At 52.2% G+C, this 24,098-nt stretch overlaps 2 protein-coding genes across 5 annotated transcripts in view; one reads left to right on the top strand and one right to left on the bottom strand.

The window, feature by feature from the left end:
- Positions 1-17,763, bottom strand: part of LONP2 (lon peptidase 2, peroxisomal) — a 76,903-nt gene extending 59,140 nt beyond the window's left edge. Inside the window, exons 1-4 of the mRNA XM_066349593.1 lie at positions 17,430-17,763; positions 8,239-8,473; positions 3,090-3,221; positions 1,408-1,530 (exon numbers count right to left, since the gene is read on the bottom strand). Of these exons, the coding sequence (XP_066205690.1) occupies positions 1,408-1,530; positions 3,090-3,221; positions 8,239-8,473; positions 17,430-17,662 (723 nt within the window). The 5' untranslated portion in view covers positions 17,663-17,763. The remainder of the gene's footprint in view (positions 1-1,407; positions 1,531-3,089; positions 3,222-8,238; positions 8,474-17,429) is intronic.
- ABCC11 (ATP binding cassette subfamily C member 11) overlaps positions 14,681-24,098 on the top strand; it is a 57,818-nt gene continuing 48,400 nt past the window's right edge. For 3 of the 4 annotated variants that reach the window (XM_066349592.1, XM_066349591.1, XM_066349589.1), the window contains exon 1: positions 14,681-15,278. The gene's annotated coding sequence lies outside the window, so the exon portion shown is untranslated. Of the gene's footprint in view, positions 15,279-20,915; positions 20,986-24,098 lie in introns of those variants that run through there. The other variant, XM_066349590.1, reaches the window with a different exon arrangement.

Raw genomic sequence — 24,098 nt, 5'->3', positions numbered from 1 at the left:
CCCATCTGCTTCTCCACCCCTCCCCCTCTCCTTCCTCTCTGTCTCTCTCTTCCCCTCCCGCAGCCAAGGCTCCATTGGAGCAAAGATGGCCCGGGCGCTGGGGATGGCTCGGTGGCCTCTGCCTCAGGCGCTAGAGTGGCTCTGGTCGCAACATGGCGACACCCAGGATGGGCAGAGCATCGCCCCCTGGTGGGCAGAGCGTCGCCCCATGGTGGGCGTGCCGGGTGGATCCCGGTCGGGCACATGCGGGAGTCTGTCTGACTGTCTCTCCCTGTTTCCAGCTTCAGAAAAATGAAAAAAAAAAAAAAAGTTTGGTCTCCTTGCAGCCCCCTGGTGACCACCTGCCATGATTCCCCTCCCTGTGCTGCTCCCTCCCAGCAGCGGCCACGCCCCAGCCCCCCCCCCCTCCCTTCAGCATGTGTGCTGCCCGCTGCGGCTCCGCCCACTGCGGCTGTGCCCCTGCGGCTCCGCCCACTGCGGCTCTGCCTCCTTCTGCTCACACTGTTCTTCGAAACCCAACAGTCGTATTTTAAACAATCATACTTTAAAACTACCTATGTGCTCTTGTAAAATTCTCAATCATTAACATAATAACTGAGCTGCATCCATTACTGGGGCAAAATGATTACTGGTATTTTACTCAAAAGCCTCATGATTTATTTTTTTAATCTATGAATTTATCCATTTAATATATTCATATATAAAAGTTAAAAACAACGCAGTAAACAAAAGTGTAATTTTATAAAAACAGAAATATTAAATATTATATATACACTTTTATTCTTACATAAGTCATTAGCAAATAAAATTAAAATATTTTAGCCCTGGCCAGTTGGCTCAGCAGTAGAGCGTCAGCCCAGCATGTGGAAGTCCTGGGTTTGATTCCTGGTCAGGGCACACAGGAGAAGCGCCAGCTGCTTCTCCACCTCTCCCCCTCTCCCTTCTCTCTCTCTCTCTCTGTCCCCCCACTTCCTGTAGCCATGGCTTACTCGAGCAAGTTGCCCTGGGTGCTGAGGGGCACCATGGCCTTGCCTCAGGTGCTAAAATAGCTCAGTTGCCAAGCAATGGAGCAAGGCCCCAGATGGGCAGAGCACTGCCCCCTGGTGGGCTTGCCAGGTGGATCCCAGTCGGGGTGCATGCAGGAGTCTGTCTCTGCCTCCCCACCTCTCACTGAATAATAGTAACAGTAGTAATAAAATGTTTACATACGTAGAGAAAAAAGAAAAGATTCAGATGTGAAAAAGGACCAGAGGGAAACATACCAAAACTGAAAATATTATCAGTACTGGGGTAGTAAGAGACAGTGAACATTTCTGTCTTTGTTTATTCCTTTTTTTTTTAAATAGAGAAAGAATGTCATCCCCATAACACCTGGAACCAGGGGGAATCTCTATGAGAAATCCTTACTCGCTTGTCGTCATCCTGCTTGTGTTTTCTGGTTTTCTGGAGCAGCTTCAGGCCTTCGATTTGTCTGACCAGCAGCGGGATGGTCATCTTGAACCGCTCCTCCAGACTCACGGCGTCTAAAATCTAAGAAACGTCATCCGGGACTAGGCTTGCTCATCCAGAAACGCAGGCCCCACCCACAGGGCGGTCAGAGTCACACAAGATTCAGCAGTCACAGCTACCCCCCCAACACAACCCAATTAACTGTGTTAAGTCAACAAGGTTGTCTGGCACCAATACCAGAATCCTAAAAAACATATGGAGAAAGCATCTTGAGTTTCATGTAAAGAGGAAGCCATTTGGCCTCACCAGTGGTGGCGCAGTGGATAGAGTGTCAGCCTTGGATGCTGAGGACCCAGGTTCGAAACTCTGAGGTTGCCAGCTTGAGCACGGGCTCATTGGCTTGAGTGCAGGATCATCAACATGATCCCATGGTCACTGGCTTGGGCCCAAACGTTGCTGGCTTGAAGCCCAAGGTCACTGACTTAAGCCAAAGGCCACACTGGTTTGAAACCCAAGGTCACTGGCTTGAGCCCAAAGTCGTTGGCTTGAGTGTGGGATCATCGACATGACCCCATGGTTGCTGGTTTGAGCCCAAGGTCATTGGTTTGAGCAAGGGGTCACTGGCTTGGCTGGAGCCCCCTGGCTAAGGCACCTATGAGAAGTAACCAATGAACAAGTATGACTTGATGTTTTCCCCTCTCCTCTTCCTGTCTCTCTCTCACTTAAAAAATAAAAAAAGATGAAACTGCATGTATTGTTGCCAGACCAAGAACAACAAACACATTCTATATCAACTGACCTTCTGGGAATTATTCTCTTAAAATCTACAATGTGTCTCCATATTAGATCTAAACAAATACTAGGTTCAAAATATTCAAGTTTCATACACACAAGAGACTAGAAGCACCTGCACCCCAGGGTGTGAGTAAGGAACGCTCTGCACCCTCAGTGTAACTGACACACCTGCACACGCCCGGTGACCCCAGTGACCCGTGCTCCCGCACCTCCTGCTCTTACTGAATTCCTGTTTACTCCCAGCCTGTCTGTATTAGCTGCATGTGCTGTTATGATTGTTGGACTTAAGTATAAAATAAACTGATAAAGTAGGAAAGGTTGTTTCAATAGAAACTAGCTTAAATCCTCTAGGAAGGTTCAATAAAGCAGACTGCTTTAAAATAGTATAAAAATAAGTTTGCAAGAGAATTTTTATGGTTTGGGGAAAAAAACATGCAAATCTAAGAATTTGTATTTGGAGTAATTTTCAAGTGTCCTTAAAACTCATTTCACTAAAGAAATAGAGACTGAAAATCACAGGCAATGCATCCTAAGTGTGGCTTATGTAAGAAACCCCAGGAATCCTAATAAAGCAGGCCTGTCCACAGCGAGACAAAGTATATTTCTATATTCAAGTTAAATTAAATACCTACCTTTGCTATTATTCTCTGCTTTGAGTTTTCCCATAAGTTGACCACCTACTAGCACTGACACGAGAAGAACTTAGCTACGCCTGTGAGTCTGCCGCGTCTCTTGCCCGAAGGGCCAGCCAGCTCACTACTGGGCTCCAGGAGAAAAGCGGCAGCGCGGCCCCCCGCGTGCAGAGCGCGGGGCCCCGCGTGCAGAGCGCGGAGCGGACGCCGTACCTGCAGCTTCTCCTTGTTGCTCGTGCGGATGATGGACGTCAGGATGTCCGGCAACGCCTCCCTCGGGAGACTGTCCAGCAGCCGTCTCAGCTTCGCGACTGCGGGCACCGACATGTCCAACATCTCAACCAGCTGCAAGGGCAGAGATGAAACCTGGTGTTAGTTCTGCTTTTCAAAAATCACACTGCGGGCCCTGGCCGGTTGGCTCAGCGGTAGAGCGTCGGCCTAGCGTGCGGAGGACCCGGGTTCGATTCCCGGCCAGGGCACACAGGAGAAGCGCCCATTTGCTTCTCCACCCCTCCGCCGCGCTTTCCTCTCTGTCTCTCTCTTCCCCTCCCGCAGCCGAGGCTCCATTGGAGCAAAGATGGCCCGGGTGCTGGGGATGGCTCTGTGGCCTCTGCCCCAGGCGCTAGAGTGGCTCTGGTCGCAATATGGCGACGCCCAGGATGGGCAGAGCATCGCCCCCTGGTGGGCAGAGCGTCGCCCCTGGTGGGCGTGCCGGGTGGATCCCGGTCGGGCGCATGCGGGAGTCTGTCTGACTGTCTCTCCCCGTTTCCAGCTTCAGAAAAATGAAAAAAAAAATCAAAAAATCACACTGCGCACAGGGCTCACGTCTGGGCCTCTGAGGCTTTGTTTTTGAAAGCCCGCTGGTTATCATAGCCCAGGAATTTCACAGGCCTCGGAGGAAAAGATGTCAATCAGAATGAGAAGAATGGCTCAACAGGGGATAATAATGTTTATAAAAAGCTTTATAAATTTGTGATTTTATTTTAAATTTTATTAAGAAAAAATTAAAATTTATAGCAAAGTTGATATAGTACAATAAAATATATAGCCTTCCCCTAAATTCACCAATTATTAATATCTTGTCACATTTTCTTTTTCTTTTCTCTCTCTCTCTCTCTCTCTTTTCCTTTCTGCTTGCGCACGCGCGCACACACACACACACTCCCACACACTATTATTGCTGAGCCTTTCAGAGTCAGTTGCAGACATCATGACCTTTGTTCTTAAGAACAGGGCATTCTCTTACGTAATCATAGTATGATGACCAAATTCTGGAAATTTAACATAGTTGATGCCATTATGATAGCTAAAACACTGCTTTTTAGTAGAGTGCCTGGAGTAATTAGAATCTGAGCACTGACAGTGAAACATTTTTATAAAACAACTTCCAGGGTACATTGTGGAGTTAAGAGAGTGAAGGTCAAGGCAGCTTTCAGTGTCCCTGCCTTCTTCTGGGCCCACAGCAGGACCGCCCCCTCACCTCTCCTGAATGCGCATGTGGCTGTGAGTTTTGCTTTGACCCTGAGACAGGAGGGGAAGTGACAGGTCCTCCGGGCACTGAGAGTGGCCACACCTGTCCTGCCCCAGCAATCACAGAAGTGTGTTCTGAGGTGAACCTCTAACCCACGCAGGTCCCTAACTCAACAACTGTCTACCGTGGGCTTAACTCTCCACAGTTACCGTCAGGCATGGGGTGACCTCGACTTCTGAAACCCATATAACATATAATTGGGTGCCCAGATGTTCTAGTGACAAATAGCGGTATTTTAATCTTTTACATTATTTATGTTCCATAGCTATCTGGTTTGGAGACACTGGAAGTTGTAAGAAAAATTCTAGAAATACTTTTCAGGAAAATTTAGAATGGTTGGCTAGCATGTCCTAGAATGATTTAGGTCCAATCCCAGAGACAAGCAAACTGATATTAATACAGTGTGTCCGTAAAGTCATGGTGCACTTTTGACTGGTCACAGAAAAGCAACAAAAGATGATAGAAATGTGAAATCTGCACCAAATAAAAGGAAAAACCCTCCCAGTTTTTGTAGGATAATGTGGCAGCATGTGCGCATGCACAGATGATGATGTAACACCGTGTATACAGCGGAGCAGCCCATGGCCATGCCAGTCGAGATGTGGATGGTACAGAGGAAAGTTCAGTGTGTTCTGTGGCTCGCTAAATTCGAATCCGTGACCAAAGTGCAACGTGAATATCGGCGCGTTTATAATGAAGCGCCACCACATAGGAATAACATTACTCGGTGGGATAAGCAGTTGAAGGAAACCGGCAGTTTGGTGGAGAAACCCCGTTCTGGTAGGCCATCAGTCAGTGAGGAGTCTGTAGAGGCTATACGGGATAGCTACCTAAGGAGCCCTAAAAAATCTGTGCGTGAGCCCACATCGAACTGCACTGAATAGGTATGAAACTGGGAGAGTTTTCCTTTTATTTGGTGCAGATTTCACATTTCTATCGTCTTTTGTTGTTTTCCTGTGACCGGTCAAAAGTGCACCATGACTTTATGGACACACTGTATATTATACTATGAAATCGTTTAAACACGGGCTGCCCTAGAACTTCACCGCCCGCTGCACTCCTCCTATCTTGGGGCAGCAAAGGAGCCGAACAGGAGCCTTCCGGAAGCAACAGCAGCAGCTCACCAGCACTGCGTACATGTAGAACTGCTCGGACAGCTCACCCGCACTGCGTGCTTGTAGAACTGCTCAGACAGCTCACCAGCACTGCATACGTGTAAAACTGCTCGGACAGCTCACCCGCACTGCGTGCTTGTAGAACTGCTCGGACAGCTCACCAGCACTGCGTACGTGTAGAACTGCTCGGACAGCTCACCAGCACTGCGTACATGTAGAACTGCTCGGACAGCTCACCAGCACTGTGTACATGTAGAACTGCTCGGACAGCTCACCAGCACTGCGTACGTGTAGAACTGCTCGGACAGCTCACCCGCACTGCGTGCTTGTAGAACTGCTCGGACAGCTCCCCTGCACTGCGTGCTTGTAGAACTGCTCGGACAGCTCCCCCGCACTGCGTGTTTGTAGAACTGCTCGGACAGCTCACCCGCACTGCGTGCTTGTAGAACTGCTCGGACAGCTCACCCGCACTGCATGCTTGTAGAACTGCTCGGACAGCTCCCCTGCACTGCGTACGTGTAGAACTGCTCGGACAGCTCCCCTGCACTGCGTACGTGTAGAACTGCTCGGACAGCTCCCCTGCACTGCGTACGTGTAGAACTGCTCGGACAGCTCACCAGCATTGCGTGCTTGTAGAACTGCTCGGACAGCTCCCCCGCACTGCGTACGTGTAGAACTGCTCGGACAGCTCACCAGCATTGCGTGCTTGTAGAACTGCTCGGGCAGCTCACCCACACTGCGTGCTCATAGAACTGCTCGGACAGCTCACCTGCACTGCGTGCTTGTAGAACTGCTCGGACAGCTCACCCGCACTGCGTGCTTGTAGAACTGCTCGGACAGCTCCCCCGCACTGCGTGCTTGTAGAACTGCTCGGACAGCTCACCAGCACTGCCTGCTTGTAGAACTGCTCGGACAGCTCACCTGCACTGCGTGCTTGTAGAACTGCTTGGACAGCTCACCTGCACTGCCTGCTTGTAGAACTGCTCGGGCAGCTCACCTGCACTGCGTGCTTGTAGAACTGCTTGGACAGCTCACCTGCACTGCCTGCTTGTAGAACTGCTCGGACAGCTCACCTGCACTGCGTGCTTGTAGAACTGCTCGGACAGCTCCCCTGCACTGCGTGCTTGTAGAACTGCTACTCGGACAGCTCACCCGCACTGCGTGCTTGTAGAACTGCTCGGACAGCTCACCAGCACTGCGTACGTGTAGAACTGCTCGGACAGCTCACCAGCACTGCGTACATGTAGAACTGCTCGGACAGCTCACCAGCACTGCGTACGTGTAGAACTGCTCGGACAGCTCACCCGCACTGCGTACGTGTAGAACTGCTCGGACAGCTCACCCGCACTGCGTGCTTGTAGAACTGCTCGGACAGCTCCCCTGCACTGCGTGCTTGTAGAACTGCTCGGACAGCTCACCTGCACTGCGTGCTTGTAGAACTGCTCGGACAGCTCACCTGCACTGCGTGCTTGTAGAACTGCTCGGGCAGCTCACCTGCACTGCGTGTTTGTAGAACTGCTCGGACAGCTCCCCTGCACTGCGTGCTTGTAGAACTGCTCGGACAGCTCCCCCGCACTGCGTGTTTGTAGAACTGCTCGGACAGCTCACCCGCACTGCGTGCTTGTAGAACTGCTCGGACAGCTCACCAGCACTGCGTACGTGTAGAACTGCTCGGACAGCTCACCCGCACTGCGTACGTGTAGAACTGCTCGGACAGCTCCCCTGCACTGCGTACGTGTAGAACTGCTCGGACAGCTCACCAGCATTGCGTGCTTGTAGAACTGCTCGGACAGCTCCCCCGCACTGTGTACGTGTAGAACTGCTCGGACAGCTCACCAGCATTGCGTGCTCGTAGAACTGCTCGGACAGCTCACCTGCACTGCGTGCTCATAGAACTGCTCGGACAGCTCACCCGCACTGCGTGCTTGTAGAACTGCTCGGACAGCTCCCCTGCACTGCCTGCTTGTAGAACTGCTTGGACAGCTCCCCCGCACTGCGTGTTTGTAGAACTGCTCGGGCAGCTCACCTGCACTGCGTGTTTGTAGAACTGCTCGGGCAGCTCACCTGCACTGCCTGCTTGTAGAACTGCTCGGGCAGCTCACCCGCACTGCGTGTTTGTAGAACTGCTCGGGCAGCTCCCCCGCACTGCGTGTTTGTAGAACTGCTCGGGCAGCTCACCTGCACTGCCTGCTTGTAGAACTGCTCGGGCAGCTCACCCGCACTGCGTGCTTGTAGAACTGCTCGGACAGCTCACCTGCACTGCGTGCTTGTAGAACTGCTCGGACAGCTCCCCTGCACTGCGTGCTTGTAGAACTGCTACTCGGACAGCTCACCTGCACTGCGTGCTTGTAGAACTGCTCGGACAGCTCACCTGCACTGCGTGCTTGTAGAACTGCTCGGACAGCTCACCTGCACTGCGTGCTTGTAGAACTGCTCGGACAGCTCCCCTGCACTGCGTGCTTGTAGAACTGCTACTCGGACAGCTCACCTGCACTGCGTGCTTGTAGAACTGCTCGGACAGCTCACCTGCACTGCGTGCTTGTAGAACTGCTTGGGCAGCTCACCTGCACTGCCTACTTGTAGAACTGCTCGGACAGCTCACCTGCACTGCGTACTTGTAGAACTGCTTGGGCAGCTCACCTGCACTGCCTACTTGTAGAACTGCTCGGACAGCTCACCTGCACTGCGTACTTGTAGAACTGCTCGGACAGCTCACCTGCACTGCGTACTTGTAGAACTGCTCCGACAGCTCCCCGAGCTCCTCCCTCGTGTTGTGGACACTGGGAAACTCCTCCAGCCAGTCCAGCTGCTTCACCTCGGCGACAGGGTACGGCTTCTCTTTCAGGACCTGGACGATCTGGAAGCGGCACAGGCCGGTGATCAGCAGGGTGTAGTGGGGCTTGGGCCAGTTGCTGCCCACAACCTGCACGGCCAGCGCGGCCGTCCCGATTCTGAAAAACACACCATACGCCCATGTTACCAGTGGTCAATCCGGTGAAACAGAAATCCCCCTCAAAAACTATGGCCTTTCCAGAGAACTTGGTTAAAAATCGGATTGCCACTGCTCTGTGGAATCCCACACCAGGAGGGGTCTGCTGGTCACCTCGGCAGCTGGGGCGCAGGCAGGACCCTGCAGTCCCAGGAGCACCCCTTTTAAGAATTAGGGAGAAATTCCTAAACATTGGGATTTGAACATAAAAATGTAAAAGCGGTTGACAAACACATAGCTTAAGTTTATTTTCCCAACTAGGCATGAGGCAATCTTATACCAGAACAAATATTAGCATTTTAAACAGATCTAAATAGAAACAGCATGACACACACCAACCTAAGAAATCTCTGTTCCCTACTGGTTTCATTATTAACATCAAGCCAGGATTTTTACGCAATCTGTAAACCCTCTACGTTCCCACCCTAACACACGGTGCCACAGGATCTGAGAGTGAAGATCCATGCTCTTGGACGCCCAGTTTCCAGATGTGATGGTTAAATATTCGAGGCCATACACACACTGCCATGGATGAGACGGCTAGCTACTGACCCACACATATCTCTAGGAGTTACAGACCTCATTTCTGTTCTAACTGGTCGTCATCTCACCTAATACTAGTTGAAAAAGTTGTATTTTACTTAAGTTTAAGCTCCTTATCAAAGCATACAATGCTGGCCAAGTAACATAAAAACTGCCTCACAGAGAGCAAGTCTTATCCAAACTAAGCCAAAGTCACACTAAATAGATCAACATTCAGAAGACACTTCCAGATCCTAAAGTGAAACCAATGCTCTCTCTCTGGCCCTGGGAAAGGCTCTCGTTTCAGAGAAGGATGGAGCGACCACCACCCGGGAAACAGGGAGGGTCCATTGCTGCGTGCTCCTCACACAGAGACTGCAGCACGTGTAAACAGGGCTCGTGACTCCTCGGTGACCGCCTGCTTCTGTCCGTGGGGCGTGCGTGCTGACTCCCACGTGAATCATTCCCCCCACAGAGGACAGGCAGCCTTCAGCTTCCCCGGCCACCAGGTTATTCTGAGCGGCACGTGTCCCCTTCCCACCTCTCCATCCTACCCCGTGTGCGGGGACCACAGTCCCCCCAAACAGTACCGTCAACCAAAATATCGGGCAGCCGGTTTGTGGGGAGAAAAAAGTCAGACGCTTCACAAACAAAACGGCGTGGCAATGGCCTGTGATGCAGGTATGTGTGTTGGGGCCATACTTCTTCACTCACTGGTCAGCAGTAGGGTGTGGCTCCCATTTCCAGAAACCAGCTCAGACTGCCTAAGAAAGGCAGCCGGACCGAACGGGCAAGAGAGCAGCTATGCTGCGGACTCGCCGCGCGTGGTGTTCACCAATAACATTTCCACAGCGCGTGATTCTGTCCACCTGAAACAGCAGCAGGAAGAAACCGGATCCCTGCCCTGAGGGGTTTGCAAACATCCAGATCAGGAGGTAAGTTTATGTATACATCTGACCTACATCACTGATTACAGGTGAGGCTAAAAACAAGTTTTCTCACAAAGCAAATAACATACTTTTGCTAACTGTAAAAGGAAGTTCCAAACGGCAGAGATTATGTTGGATGCACACCATTCCTCTCCAAAAAGACCAAACCTACAGAGGTTTTAAAGTACATTAATTAACCTGACCAGGTGGTGGCGCAGTGGATAGAGTGTTGACCTGGGACACTGAGGTCTCAGGTTCAAAACCCTAAGGTCGCTGGCTTGAGCGCAGGCTCACCCGGCTTGAGTGTGGGATCGTAGAAAAGACTCCAGGGTCACTGGCTTGAGCAAGGGGTCACTGGCTCAGTTGGAGCCCCCAGTCAACACACTGTGTATGAGAAAGCAATCAATGAACAACTAAGGAGCCGCCACTACGAGTTGATGCTTCTCATCTCTCTTCCTTCCTAGTCTGTCCCTCCCTCTCCCTCTCTCTCTTTCTAAATAAAGTACATTGATTGGTTCTTATTTTAAATTACAGGTACCTCCAATGCACCCCTTTTAAAGGAAAACACGACCTGTTCAATGCCAGATGGCTGGAAACAGCCTCCATGAGGGCTGGGATCCACCTCTCCCAAATTGCTGTTCATGTTGATATCCTGACCTCTTCCCGTGAATCGTGAGTGTTCTTCATGGGCCCTTAGAAATGGCGAGTCCTTTCCAGAGGTTTCCAATTTACTCTGCCTATATCCACCAGAGAAACCACTACTTGTGGAATATACTATACACAAAAATGAGGGGATATTTCATAGCTTCATATTCATTTTGAAATATTCCCTAAAATTTTTGAACAGTGTATTTTCCCTAAAAGTTGAAACGACTCCTTGACCCGTGGGCTGCGGGATGGACGCCGTGCTCACAGGCATGGAGACAACACGCACTGACCTCGTCCGTGTCCGTCAGAGCAGGTGCGCTGTCAATCAGCGGTAACATTTTGAAAGGGTTTTTTTTCCTTGAACAACAGGTCTCAACAAGGGGCTTAAAATCTTCAGTAAACCATGTTGCAAACGGATGTGCTATCATCTGGGCTTTTCTGCTCCATTTATAGACCACAGGCAGAGAAGAGCGAGCCTCACTCCTAAGGGCCCTAGGATTTCCGGAATGGTGGAAGAGCACCGGCTTCCACTTGAAGTCACAGCTGCATTAGCCCTACCAAGAGAGTCAGCCTGTCCTTTGAAGCTTGGAAGCCGAACACCGTCTTATCCTCTCCATCCATGAGAGTCCTAGACAGCATCTTCTTCCAACAGGAGGCTGCCTCGTCTACACTGGAGATCTCTGTGAGTGTAGCCGGCTTCATCACCATCTTAGCTGGACCATCGGGGTCACTGGCTGCCTCACCTGGCAGCACTTTTAGGATACAGAGTCGGTTCCTTTCCTTAAACCCGTGGACCCACCTCTGCCAGCTTCTGCCAGCTGAAACTACCAGACCTTCCTCCTGCAGCTTCCTGCCTCCCCTGGGTTAGGCTCCGGCTCACGGGGATGTTGCGGCTGGTCTGGGCTGCTACCCAGACCACTGACGCTTCCTCCGTACGGGCAGCCAGGCTGTTTCCCGTGCTTGTCGTGCGTGTTCACTGGAGCAGCGCTCCCAACTCCCTTCGAGAACCTGTCCTGCCACCCAGACCACTGACGCCTCCTCCGTACGGGCAGCCAGGCTGTTTCCCGTGCTTGTCGTGCGTGTTCACTGGAGCAGCGCTTCCAACTCCCTTCGAGAACCTGTCCTCTGCATTCGCAGCCTGGCTAACTCCCTTGGAGAACCTGTCCTCCGCACTCGCAGCCTGGCTAACTGGCGCAAGGGCCCAACCTCAGCCCGGCTGAGCTTTCCACGTGTTCCTCACTGAGCTGAATCCTTCTAGTTCTTGGTTTTAAGTGACAGACACGTGACTCCCCCTGGGCCACTGCAGGGTCACGACCTGGCCTGATTTCAGTGTTGCTGCGTCTCAGGGAATACGAAGGCCAGGGAGAGGGAGAGACGGGGGAACGGCTGGTCGGCGGAGCAGTCACAACACACAACGATAAGTTCCCCATCTCATGTGGGTGCAGTTCACGACACCCCGAAACAATGACAGTAGTAACATCAAAGGCCACGATCACCACAGCAAGTATAATAACCATGGCCAAGTCTGAAACTCTGCGAGAATTACCGAGCTGTGAGAGCCAGACAGTGAGCGCGTGCTGTCGGGAGAGGTGCGGAGGCCTGCACGACGCAGGGGGCCACACACCTGCAGTGCGCAAAACACGCAGTGCCCGCAGAGTGTACACCTGCGCCTCAAAACAGACATCAAGTAAACAAAATACTCAACCCAACACTCTCCTTCTAACTGTGACACATAACAGAACGTGCTGCACAAGCGTCAGTGAGGTGTGAACAGTGAGTGTTAGACACGGCCCTGTTTTCCAGTAGTTTCAGCTGTTGGAAACTATGCTAATAAGTGGGGGTTTTATTTTTAATTCACCAGCTTAGTCACCCTTCCAAATATTCCAGTGTGTCTGTTAGTGGGTGCTTTGTTAGACACGACCAGAAAGCAACATTCTGATTTTGTAACGGATGAGAACTGCTACACCCAGACAAATGGGTGCCCTTTCCTTTGAGGAGGCAGCTCTGCACACCTACACCTTGATCGCCAGCACCTTTTACGGTTCCATGAATTTTTGCAAGTGCTCCCTGGGATCTACCTCCAGGGTGGTAGTGTTCTTTTATTCCGAGCAAAGTCTGACATCCACGGGTCCCATCTGTGCGATTCGGAAGCGGACTGAGTTAAGAGTTCTCAGAGCGTCCAGGGCCACCCCCGTGCGGTGGGAACGCTGAGAGCTGTGCCCCTGGAAAAGTGTGTCCCCAGGACGGGGACAATCGCTAACTTCTCAATTCCAGTCTGCGTGCCAAACAGTTGCTTTAGAAAAACAAAAACAAACAAACAAAACACAACCAACTAAAGCCCTCCACTTTGCTTGGAATCTTCTATTTTTCAAGTCCTTTCTATAATGCTGCTGGTTCGGTTCTGCCCACAATGCAAAACAGGGCGTCCCCCACTCCCCCTTCCAGCCCCCACTTGTGAAACCCACAGAGAAAGCTACCCATCTGGTGGAGGAAGCCCACAGAGACGGGCTGCCCGGTGGTTTGCAGGAGGCTTTACGAGCATTATTACTTAACCCTAGTTGACCCGGGGCACCGTCTTCCTGTGTAAACGAGAGCCTGAGATTGCAAAACAGCAAACAGGGCAGGTACCCAGCAAGTCCCAAGGGCATGAAACAGCAAAGGGGGACCCGGAGGAAGCTTCACGACAAGGCGGACCCCTTTCCTACCACCCTGGACAACAAGAGTCTGTGCCCACAAGAAGTGTAAAGCTGGGGAGGGTGGGGGAGGGTGAAGGCGGGACAAACGGTGATGGACCGAGACTGGAACTGGGGGCGGGAACACACAACAGGCTGTACGGACCGCGTGCGGTGGAGTTGTGTGCCTGAAACCTGTGTAATTGTGTTAACCAGTGTCATCCCAGTACATTCAATTAAAAATAAAACCCTCACTTATCAGCATAGCTCCCGACAGCTGAAACTACTGGAAAACAGGGCCATGTTTAACACTCACTGTTTACACCAGGCGTCCCCTAACTACGGCCCGTGGGCCACATGTGGCCCCCTGAGGCCATTTATCTGGCCCCTGCCGCACTTCCAGAAGGGGCACCTCTTTCATTGGTGGTCAGTGAGAGGAGCACTGTATGTGGCGGCCCTCCAACGGTCTGAGGGACAGTGAATTGGCCCCCTGTGTAAAAAGTTTGGGGACCCCTGGTTTACACCGTACTGACACTTGTGCAGCACAGTCCCGGGAACGGGGCCACTGGGACATGCTGTTAGTTGTCTTGGTGCCCCCCCCACTTGTCTTCTTGAATATTTGATAATTTCTGGCAAAATGTCTCACCACGGCGAATAACGGTTTATTTTTTTATTTATTTTATTTTTTTTAAAGAAGTGGCAGACTCTCTCACTACCTGTGCAAGTTGGATTCTCTAGTTATTTTTTATTTACTTATTTATATATATTTTTAATTTATTTTTTACAGAGACAGAGAGTGAGTCAGAGAGAGGGATAGACAGGGACAGACAGACAGGAACGGAGAGAGATGAGAAGCATCAATCATTAGTTTTTTCATTGCACGTTGCAACACCTTAGTTGTTCATTGATTGCTTTCTCATATGTGCCTTGACCACGGGCCTTCAGCAGACTGAGTAACCCCTTGCTGGAGCCAGCGACCTTGGGTTCAAGCTGGGGGGCTTTTGCTCAAACCAGATGAGCTCGTGCTCAAGGTGGTGACCTCAGGGTCTCGAACCTGGGTCCTCCGCATCCCAGTCCGATGCTCTATCCACTGCGCCACCGCCTGGTCAGGCGAATAACGGTTTAGAAACAAGGAAGGAGTCTGTTAGGACAGCCCCAATTTCTATAATAAAGGAGGCTTCTTTTGCTATATAATTTTTTATTCTTACTCCTGCCTTAAAACTTTCTTTTTGGGCTGAAGCAATGCCTCTTATAGACAGACCTCCCTTAAAAAAAAAGTATATACAGCTTTAGAAAAATCTAAATAGTTAATTATTCCATGTTTGCTAATATAAAATAATAAATTTTAAAATCTTACTATGACCAGGCAGTATTTCTTGAATGCCTGAGGTTGTTAGAAAGAGAAGTAACGCACAGACACATGGTTGACTGAAATTACACAACCATGTGTCTGCTATGTACACAGCATTCAGTTTCGGTTAGACAAGTGCCAGTGGGACTGGGCCGGGGTCTCGGAGACGAAAGAGAAGTCACAGAGTGGAGAGGGAGCGAGAAGCAGCCCCGTGAGGAAAGGGGGCCGTGTGCCCTGACGGGCCAGGCTGGAAGGGGACTGGGTGACGTGGAACAGAAGAAAGGACAGTGCACAGCAATGCTAAATTAGTACACATCTTCACTAGGAAGAAATAGGCCCCTTGGGGGCCGCTAAGACATGGGTGTCCGGTGCCAAGTTGTACCCTACAGGGATCTGGCTCCTACATCAGGCGTAACCTGCTCACAAACATGCAAAAAAGGGCCGCTGCTCCAAACAGGAGAGGCGGCGGCTCAGGAAGTCACCATCTGGACCAGCTCCTTCGTGCGACAAGGAGTCCAGGGGACACACTCACTTCTGCTGCTCCGTGAAGACTAGGGTAGTGTCACCTGGAAGGGGTAGAGGAGCCAGACAGGAGCAGAGAGAGCCCCTCGCCGTCCCTCAGGCGACCACCATCTGGAAGAGCAGGTAACTGGCGAAGGGAAGACTTGTGTAGCGAAAACAGAATAATGTTATAAATAACTCGATATCTGTGCTAGTTAAGTTTTTCATTTTTTAATGTAAGAGTGTGTCAAGGTCGTACTAAGAGAAAAAAAAAAACCCTGGAAGCTGATACTGAGGAATGCAGTGTGATCTTTCTACACAGACTTTTTCAGGCAGCAAACAGTGTTTCTAGGAGAACGGGGTGGTCTGGTGGGTCCTTACAATGTTGGAATTCTACGGGGAGTTTTCAGTGTATGTTTTCTAACCTTAACGATGAAATCTTAACAACATCATTCACGTAAAACAAAGGCAGCGACGTGAACATCAAGGCTCGATTATGCACATCGGAACGTGAGTGACTTCTTCCAGGCAGGAGAGTTTAGAATTCGGTTATTGTTATTTTGGAGCAGTTTACATTAAGAGAAATAAAAAACCCTCCAGAATCTGGCCAGAATAATACTACCAAGTGGTCACTCAGACCTCCACTATGACTACATCTACTTCTGAGACTCGCAGGGGACTCTTGGGCAATCACCACCCGTATGCCCGGGAGAAAGACAACAAAGATGGCGGTGCCTGGGCACAGAGAACGGAAGTCAGGGGAGACACAAACAGAGCCTCACAGAGCGGGGTCAGACGCAGGGAAACCAGAACCCAGTACAATTTACCAGTTTACTGAAACCTGACATGTAGCCAATTCCACCCAAGCAATAACCAAAGCAGGTGAGATGGGAGCCAGAGTGCTGAGAAAAGCAAGGCCTCCACACCGTGGACTGGTGACGGGTGTTAGGTGTTTTGTTGGTTTGTTTTGCTCTGTTTCGTGTTAGGAGGGGTGGGGGGAGCTACCAGCTTCCTTTGAGAATTTGAAGAAAGCTATGGAGCCTCCTAAAAAAAAAAAAAAAAGGCATATGGTCACAAGGTTTTAGATAAAAATAAGGCTTTCCTAACCTCAAAATCCACCGAGTCAGGAAGTCCTCATTTTAAGAGAGGACAACTGCAGGTAGCTGCATTGAAAACATCTCAAGAGGTGCTAAGGATAGGCAGCAAGGGCCTGGGAGGCGAGTCGGAAGGCAGTAGCAGCATTTGTCCAGAGCGAACCGGACCCCAGCACAGTCCCCACAGAAATACAATGCAAGCCACATATGTAATGTCAGTGCGCACAGGATAAAGGGAAAAGAAACAGGTAAAACGCTAACGTGTTACTTAAGTGCAAGGAGCCAAAAATATGACCCTTCCAACATTTAACCCACGTAGCACATAGTCACTGAGTCATCAACAAAACATTGCTCACCCTACGTTTTCTCAAAACCTAGCGCGTGTTGTACGCACTTGCGGGGCATCCAGGGTGAGCGGTGTGCCCGGAACGGGGACTTGCAGCGCTAAAACCAGGAGGGTGACCAGCAAGCAACCCGGGACAAGTAGTCCATTTGGAGGAGGGCTGGACAGCCGCAGGTGGCTCGTGGTCACAGTAGCGAGCGATGGCGCAAAGTGGACGACACACACACACACACACACACACACACACACACACACTCATCTAACTCATCTCCCTCCTCCACCTGAGAGAGGGGCACCTTGAGTTTCCAAAGAACACATGAGGAAAGATGGAGGCACAGGTGTTGTCTGTCACCCCAAGTTACACCACCAGGGCCTCGGGGGTAGGGACACCTCTTGGTAATAAGCAGGAGGCCTGAGAAATGCCGGGGGGGGGGGCGAAATAACAAAAGAGATAACAAGCGGGCCTAGCCCCCCAGCAGGAGCGCTGCGAGCACCTGCCAGCACCTGCCAGCACCTGCGAGCAGGGACGCCCCTGAACGAGGAAGACGGCGGCCTGCGGGACACAGAGGAGGGCCAGGCGGGGAGCGGGTTAGAGCGGGGTGGGTGACGCGGCCCAGGACGGGCCAGGGTCGCAGGTCAGAGGTCAGAAGCGACAGGGGTGGGGGTGGGGGGCGCGCGGGAGGGGACCCTGATTAAACTGTTCAGTGACAGGTCGCCGTGGCGCTTCAGGGCCTCACGAATGACCTCGCGGAACGGTCACGAGCTGACACCTGTCACCGCGTTCGCGCGCGGGAGGCTGGCCTGGGCCGGACCGGGCCGCCGCCCCCCCCCCTCGCCCGTGGCGTCCCCTCCCCCCACCTGTGCAGCGGCGGCAGGTCCTGCGTGTCGCTGACCGGGTCGGGCGTGTTGGGGATGACGCCCAGGATGGTGCTCTGCAGCGACGTGCCCTTGAGCAGGCGGCTCCGCACCAGCTGCAGGTTGCGGGCCGAGTCCACGCTGGTGCGCATGGTGGAGCCGGGCAGCAGCACGCCCTCGTGGGTGAGCAGCAGCGGCAGGCGGCGGGGGATCTGGATGGGGCTGACCGACGACATGGCGACGGCGCACCGAGCCGCAGCGACAGTCCTGCGCCGCCCGCGCGGCCGCCGGCAGAGCACTCGGCCGCCGGCACTTCCGGCCCCGCGCTACGGCCCGCCCCCAGGCCCAAACGCCGCCGCTTCGCGCTGCCCCCTCGCGGAGCCGCCGGGTACGGCGACGGCGTAGTAATTACGCGAAACGAGGAACACACGCGCCCGCCCGCCCGCCCTGGGCAATTCGCCTTTCCCGGCCTTCTCTTCACCCGCTTTATGCACCGCGAATCCCCGCTCCTGCTGTGTTCGGAAGGACGATCCAGTGTGGGTGATAGCTCCTTGAAATGTTAACTTTTAATTCTGATTGAGTTTAGATGTGCAACAGAGTTGCAAAAAAGACAACAGAGAGTTCCTATCCAGTGATCTGCAAACCGCTGCTCGCAAGCCACATGCGGCTTAATCAGATTGAGGACGTTTTTAGCAAAGGCTAGTTTAGGACTACCCTAACTAAGTTAATAACAATGTACCTACCTATATAGTTTAAATTTAAAAAATTTGGCTCTCAAAAGAAATTTCAATCGTTGTACTGTTGATATTGGGCTCTGTTGACTAATGAGTTTGCCACCCGCAGGATGTTAGGGTCACTGTGGTCTGACCTCTAGACCTGGCTTACATTTGGCCAGTTTTCTCGCTGATGCCCCCCATTTTTTTTTCTGGTCCAGGATTCCATTTTTCATTTTAGTTGTGATATCTCCTCAATCTTTTTTTTTTTTAATTGGCTGCTGTGTGAAGAGTGGAATGTTCAGGGTTAAGGTGAAAAGCAGGGAGGTGGATGAGAAAGTAGTTGCAGCCGTGTGATGGTGAGGAGATTAGAAGCGGTGGGGTCAAGCTGTGTCCGAGTGTATCCGCAGCAGACTGTGCTGATGGACGGGACCAGCGGAGTGGAGGAGACAGCAGCTGCCAAGGATGATGACTCCTGGCCTCGCACCTGAGCCTCTGGGGCTTAGAGAGAGAAGTTCAGGGGTAGCTGAAGAAGCTGAGCACAGTCAGCAAGCCTGGCCTGGGTTCCCTGGATGTGCACCCAGAACCCTGTCCTCTGGTAGACGGTGGGGGCGGGACAGAGATACACATGCAGGACCCAGGACCCCAAGGGCTTACCTTCTCATCAAGGCCTCTCCAAGGGCAAGGGGAAAGAAGGGAGAGGCCCCCCCCCTTTTTTTGAGGCTACCAGTGTTTTAACAAAGAAATTCAAACACCACCTTACAAACTTTGCAGTGTATTTTTTTAAACACTTATGTTTTATGCTTTTAATGCCCCCCCCCCACCATCAACAAACCATGTTAAGTGTGTTTTCCCCATAGTAATGGCTGGGTTTACTTTTTTTTTATTATTTACTTTTTTAGATTTTATTTATTCATTTTTATTAGAGAGAGAGGGGAGAGAGAGAGAGAGAGAGAGAGAGAGAACAGGGGGAGGAGCAGGAAGCATCAACTCCCATATATGCCTTGACCAGGCAAGCCCAGGGTTTTGAACCGGCGACCTCAGCATTCCAGGTCGACGCTTTATCCACTGCACCACCACAGGTCCGGTCAGGCTGGGTTTACTTTTTTAAATACAATTTCATCCTGCGCAACGGGAGGTGCGGTGCAGGAAGAGGTCTGTGCTCCAGTCGCTTGCTTGGTGAGCTTTCTCCTCAGACCTGTCCACCCGTCCCTGGCTGAACACCCAGCATCTAGATGTGAGGTCTTTAGTGACCACGTGGCTCTGTATCGACTTCACTCATTTAGCTGTCACATGTGCACCGAGCTTCTCCTGTGTGCAGGCACAATTCTAGATATCTGGGGACATCCATGAACCAGACAGACAAGATCCCTAGGTTTCAAAGAGCTCACACTTTAGTGAGGTTGGCAGAAAATACATAAGCCAACAGAGAGGAAATGCAATTTCGGAAAGGGGTAAGGAAAGAAACTACAGTAGGAAAACACGTAGCCGGTGATAGGGAGGGGGGGTGGGACATGAGGTAGGAAGCGCTGGGCAGGGGGCTTGGGGCAGGTGGTGTTTGAGCTGAGTGAGTCCCGAGTGACAAGAGTGGACTGGCCCAGGAAGGACCTGGCAGGACAGTGTCCTTGGCAGAGGTCAGAACTAGGGCAAAGGTGGAGGTGGGAGGAGCTTCCCAGTTTCTGGAACAGAGGAAAGTCCAGGCCCTGGGAGGTGGGGATTCAGCAGTCAACACACGGCCAGCGATGGCCTCCAGGAGCGACTGGGATGGGCAGGAAGAAGGAAACCTGAGAGCCGGGGAGGTGAACCAGCGTGGGGAGTGAACCGCCTGGACAGGAGAGGCACATGGAAGGGAAAGTCTGACCTCCAACTTCCTCGGGGCCTGGCCGGCTGCTGCCTTGGCCCCATTGTCCTGGACACCTTCCCTCCCCTCTGGTGCCCCTTCTGGCCTTGGACGCTGGCCACAGTTGACCTTGTTCCGCTGCCTCCCTCCTGTTCCCAGGCCATTGCACCATATGCAAACAGCTCGTGTCTCAGCCAAGTTTGTCATCATGACTGTGGCCCCTGGGGGGGCGGGGGGGGGGGAGCATGTCTCCTCTGGGTTTCATTCCCAGTATATCCTGGTCCCCACCCCGGCCCTGCCACTCATTTGACTGAATAAACTCCAGCTCTCTCTGACTTCTCCCTGAGAGGAAGCCGGGAGGCCAGGGGACTTCTCAAGGACTGCCTAAGGAAGTTCTTGGGGGACAGTCTCCTGACCACTCCAGGAAGCGGAGGTGGGCCTCAGAGGACTGGAAGGTGGCTCAAGCTAACATAACGTGTGAGGCTGAGCCCCACTGGTGTTGAGACGAGCCGTTGGCTCTCTGCAAACATAGCCCATTCTGCATTTTTGCATTTCCTTATTAATTTTCGTTTGGTTCGCTTTCCCCTGGTGTCAGTTTCCGGGGCCAGTTCTGCACGGTCCCACCTGGGACCCCCTCACTGCATTTCTTTGCAGGTGAGTCTAAATAAACCAGGTGGACAAAGCACACCGTGGCTGAAAGGGGAGAGAAAACCTAACCTGCTCTCTCAGAACCTGGTCTTCCCCGTGAAAACCTACTTGCTGTTGAAGGAGGAGACAGTAATTGTTGAGGCTTGCTTACTGACCATTTTCGGATCTCATTTAATCTAGTCACTGAGGCGGTTCCCTTAAGTAACTACCGCTCAGTAAAGGCGCGGCCTCATTGCGGTCACCCGGCGGAGGAAGAGTCGGGGTCCCAGGCACAGTGTCCTTTGCTCCTCAGCTTTCCCAAATGATGTCTTTTGTCCCCCTGGTCACTGCCTGCCCTACTGTCACCGGAGGATCTTGGGTACGTTCTCAAGTGACGCTCTTTGGCTTGCTCGTGGCCTGGTGGTTGTCCCAGGGTTGCTTGACCTCGGCTGGCACCATACTCCCCGCCCGTGGGTGGTTCTCGTATATTTGCAGCCCGGGGGTCCACTCGGCCCCCGCAGGCAAGGCCCTCACCCAGACTTTCAGCTACTTCTTGCTCCCACCTGTATCTCAGGGGAGCTAGGGAACCGAGTCCAGGCGCTGCCAGCACCAGCCCCTCAGGGCATGTGGGAGTGAACTGGACAAAGATGTCCCTCATGGAAGAACTTAGAAAAAAGTACCCCGTTTTCCAGATGGATGCAACAGCGATCTGCTTGTTCAAGGGGACCTGAACTGTCAAACGATCAGGGATGTTGAGAGCCTGGTTGTTCAATGTCAACATTATGAAAATTAGATTGTATCCATTTAACTACTCGATGTGCTATCCGGAAGACAAAGGGAATGCTCCAAATGTATCACTTCCTAATTATTTCCCCTCATTTTTCACTGCTGAGGTTATTTATACGTATGGGATCTGTACAGTGGAAGTGCCACCCAGAGGTCTGACTGCACCTCCTTCCACACTCCGTCTTAGGCTGTCGGGTCGGTCGTTTGGAATCTGCCGCTGTGATGGGAATGTTTCCACCACGAAAATCAGCCAAGGCTGCAAATTGGGGCTTGCTTTTATAATTATTTTGTGGATTGTCTAGGCTTAAGAAATCAGTGCAGGAAATGGTCATAACGATGATGAAATCGACAAGAGTGTGGTGCCCGCAAGCCACGACATTGTGAGGAGCCCCCCACCAAAAAACCAGGAAATAGCCTTTCAGTATTCAAAAAGCTGTTCAGCACAGTTACTCAGGTCACTGGCAAATGAGCATCCCAACCAGCAAGTGAGATCCAGCCAGCATCCCTCTTTGACATTTCATTTTCCTCTCCACGCATTAGCAGAGAGCAAAATGTCAAGCAACGTTCACGCCGGAACGACACTAACTCACCAGTTGCAACCCGGAGGTTACTGACACACAGGCACTTGCGGGCACAGCCCCGTGCCAGGGTGCATGACTCTGCAATCTCGAATTTGCTGACTCCACCAGCTCCCCACCCCCTTTCCCTCCACGGGAGAGCTTTGCATAGTGAACAAACTGAGCAGCAGCCAACACCATCCTCCCTCCCGCCCCTTCCCCGGGCCTCTTCCGATGGGAGCCTGTGCCAATTTCACTTGAATGTCTGCAAGCTAGGCTGGTTCCTGGCAGCTGGAAAACCGGCCTCTTCCCAGAGTCTTCAACAGGGAGTTTGCGACACCGTCTAACCTCACACACCTCCTTCTCTTTCTCTCTCTCTTTCTCTCTCTCTCTCTCTCTTTTCTCCATCAGCCCTGAAAGACCCACTTCCACCATCGCAGGGCAAGTCTAGCTCGGGGCCTGGGCCACCCCGGGAAGCCTGTCTATCCAGAAACCGAGTTCACGGAATTGGGCTCTGATTTGCAAAAAAGAAAGTGGGGAGGGGAGGGAGGGGAACTGAGAGAATCTTCTCCCAGGACGACAGGCCAGCCTGGGAGTCTGGTGACTTGAAGCGCCATCCAAGCTGCGAATGTCAGAAGCTGTGTCCCAACACCATCGTTAGTGTGGGCCGACTCCGTCCTCAGTGGGGCCAGGGGAGCGATGAACAGGCGGCTCTCCTTGTTGGAAATTATTAAGAATTTTCAGACCTGGCTGGTTGGCTCAGTTGTAGAGCGTCGGCCTGGCGTGCAGAAGTCCCAGGTTCGATTCCCAGCCAGGGCACACAGAAGAAGCAGCCCATCTGCTTCTCCACCCCTCCCCCTCTCCTTCCTTTCTGTCTCTCTCTTCCCCTCCTGCAGCCAAGGCTCCATTGGAGCAAAGATGGCCTGGGGGCTGGGGATGGCTCCTTGGCCTCTGCCCCAGGCACTAGGGTGGCTCTGGTCGCGACAGAGCGATGCCCCGGAGGGGCAGAGCATCGCCCCCTGGTGGGCAGAGCTTCGCCCCTGGTGGGCGTGCCGGGTGGATCCCGGTCGGGCGCATGCGGGAGTCTGTCTGGCTGTCTCTCCCTGTTTCCAGCTTCAGAGAAATACAAAAAAAAAAAAAAAAAAAAAAAAGAATTTCCAGTTGGTGACAGCAGAGCTTGAAACCGAGCCAGGGGACCTTCTGAGTACGGGGCCCTGGGAGGCAGGGGTCCCACCCCGACGCCGGCCCCAGGGGGCAGGGGTCCCACCCCGACGCTAGCCCTTGGAGGCAGGGCTCTTACCGCGGATGCTGGCTGTGGCGTCCACTTCCTCTTCCCGCTCCTGCAGAACTGTTCCCAGTCACCATCTTTTTCCCATCGCAGCCAGTGGTGGCTCCGGGAGTGGGTCCCATACTCGGAAAGGCAAGAACAGGAAGGACATTAGTGCCCTGCACAGACGCCTGGGTCGTGTAAGGTTCCTAAGCTGTGCCCGGACCCAAGGCCCCGAGTCTGAAAACCAGGAGTCAGAGAATGGTGAAGCCCCACGTCCTTCACACGTTCCCCCACCCGCTTGTCACTTCCTGACTGAGCACCTGGTCTGGGCCTCTGGCACCGTCCCAGGCCCCGGGGATCGCTGAGCAGAGCGGCTCTGTTCCTGTCCTCACTTTAGTGCAGGCCGTGTACTCTGGATATAGGATTATCTTTTTTTTTAAATGGAATTTCCTTTTCCTGCTTTCTTTCTTTCTTTTTTTTTTTTTTTTTTTTTTTACAGAGAGAGAGAGTCAGAGAGAAGGATAGACAGGGACAGACAGACAGGAATGGAGAGATGAGAAGCATCAATTATCAGTTTTTTGTTGCGACACCTTAGTTGTTCATTGATTGCTTTCTCATATGTGCCTTGACTGCGGGCCTTCAGCAGACTGAGTAACCCCTTGGGCTCAAGCCGGTGAGCTTTTGCTCAAACCAGATGAGCCCACGCTCAAGCTGGTGACCTTGGGGTCTCAAACCTGGGTCCTTCGGCATCCCAGTCCGACGCTCTATCCACTGCACCAGCGCCTGGTCAGGCCGTGGACTCTGGATAAAGAAGGATTGACATGAATGGTCAGGTCCCAACTGGGATAGGAGAAGAAGCATGGTTTCCTGAGCAGATGT

This window comes from Saccopteryx leptura, chromosome 9, assembly GCF_036850995.1.
Source record: "Saccopteryx leptura isolate mSacLep1 chromosome 9, mSacLep1_pri_phased_curated, whole genome shotgun sequence".
NCBI classification, from domain to species: domain Eukaryota; kingdom Metazoa; phylum Chordata; class Mammalia; order Chiroptera; family Emballonuridae; genus Saccopteryx; species Saccopteryx leptura.
This window is presented reverse-complemented; position numbering and strand designations above follow the sequence as displayed.